The sequence below is a fragment of the Nannospalax galili genome, unplaced genomic scaffold (genome assembly GCF_000622305.1).
Source record: "Nannospalax galili isolate Female #2095 unplaced genomic scaffold, S.galili_v1.0 scaffold206, whole genome shotgun sequence".
NCBI lineage: Eukaryota > Metazoa > Chordata > Mammalia > Rodentia > Spalacidae > Nannospalax > Nannospalax galili.
The window spans coordinates 6092559-6094561 of NW_008358101.1; the positions used below are offsets into that span (position 1 = coordinate 6092559).

General features: G+C 40.2%; 1 protein-coding gene across 1 annotated transcript in view; it reads left to right on the forward strand.

The window, feature by feature from the left end:
- The window catches only part of Col19a1 (collagen type XIX alpha 1 chain), a 409660-nt gene that overhangs the window by 347667 nt on the left and 59990 nt on the right, over nt 1-2003 (forward strand). The window contains exon 31 of the mRNA XM_008856281.2: nt 302-343. Within this exon, the coding sequence (XP_008854503.1) occupies nt 302-343 (42 nt within the window). The remainder of the gene's footprint in view (nt 1-301; nt 344-2003) is intronic.

Genomic DNA, 2003 nt, shown 5'->3' on the forward strand with positions numbered 1-2003 from the left:
CTCAGCTGTTAAGAGCACTGGCTGCTTTTGCAGAGAAGTCTCAGCACCCACATGGCGGCCAATAGCCGTCAATATTAGCCTATATTAGCCAGGGGATCTGAGGCTTCTTCTGACTTCTGAAAGCATTGGTGCACTTACATACCTGCAGGCATGAACATATTCATACATATAGAATAAATAAATAATAAATTTTCAAAACTTAAAAAGTATGCAGATCAAATTCTGTTTGTATTGTGTTATATTCATGTATGTGCATGTATCCATGGATTAGGACCTTTTTCCTTTCCTTCCTTAACTACAGATTGCACTTCCTCTCTTGGGAGATATTGGCGCCTTGCTCAAGGTATTCTGTTGCTTTTGAAAGAAATTATATGTTAATGTACAAAAAGGTCAGAAAGAAAATTCGTTTTTGTTTTTTGAGAGTGTCCTCCACGAATACTGTATTTACATCATCCCCCGCGCCCGCTCGCCCTGCAATGTCTCTATGTGCCCCCCACGCCCTTTCAATTTCTTGTCCTCTTCTTTGATTATTGTTACATATACATACATAATACATTTATATATATATATATATATATATATAATGTGTTGATTCCGTTTAGTAGTGCTTGTGTACACATGTGCTTAGGACTGACCACTACTGAATAGCCTGTCAGGGAGTTTGTCGCTGGAGAAAACTAATTCTCCCTTCTTCAGTATCAATTGGTTTTGACATTATGCAGGTGTTGTTAGGCAACCATATTGCAGATATTTTGTGGGTACATGGCTAGAATGTACCCATGGCTAAAATGCATTATCTAGCAGCAGGTATCTTGTTCCTCTGGCTCTTACAATCTTTCCACTCTCTCTTCCCTAAGCAATGTTCCTTGAGCCTTGGGTGTAGGAGGTTGTATTATAGATGTATCGTGTGGGGTTAGGCAACTCACAGTCACTTACTGTCTGCATATTGACCAGTTGCAGAATTTTGAAGTAGTTGCCATCTGTTGCGAAAAGAAGCTTCTTTGATGAGTGGTGACTTACACTTGTCTGTGAATATAAGGATACATATTTAGACTATAGTACAAAATTACATTGGTCTAGGAAAGTGAAAGAAATAGGTTCTTCTCTAAGGTTTTGACCTCTCCAGCCATGTCTGCTTGGCCATGTTTATATTACTTTGCATGGATTCTGTCTTATTGAGCAGTCCTTATGTTCAATTAGACAGCTGTTCATTACCACCGAGATAAAAGAACCACTATTGCACCACTAGAGTTTTTCCTGGGTCAGTCATTGTTGTGGGTCATAGGCTTTACAGCTGGGTAGGACCACTGAATGGTTTCTCCCTTGGCAGTTTGCATCATACCTGCTGATACTATGAGAGCTAGTCTTCAGGGAGGAGGCCAGAAAGGAACTTTCTCCCAAAGACTGAGTTAAGTGCTTAACCTAAACAATCAGAATTTAAATGACAGCATATCTTTAAGATAGAAAGGCATGTATCTTAATGTAACTTGTGCCACTTATGCCAGCCTCGATTCCTGTCTTCCTACTCACTCATTTTCTGTATAGAGGTGGGAGAAGGTAGTTCTGACATGAAACACAGCAAAGGATAATGTCATTAACAGCCTTAAGTGAATCTTGCCTTCTCTGAAGCAACAGCTTTCTCTTCCCGGCGCCCTCAACCTGGCTCATTGCTGTGATCCTACTCTATCTGCTTTGGTCAGTCTCAAGATGAAAACCAGTGCTCTCAATAAACAGCTAGCTTGCAGACTGAGTTTTTATGTCATGGGATTTTGCAAAATGAGCTATAAAATTCCAAAGCCAACAATTGGCCTAACATCTGTTACCCTACTAAATAAAAATTATCTGTACTTATTATCTAGTCCATAAAGACTCTTGGGCTGAGCATGGTGGCACTTGCCTATAATTCCAGCACTTAGGAGATACAGGCAGGAGTATCACAAGTTTCTAGCAGACTGAATCTCTCTCTCTCTCTCTCTCTCTCTCTCTCTCTCTCACACACACAC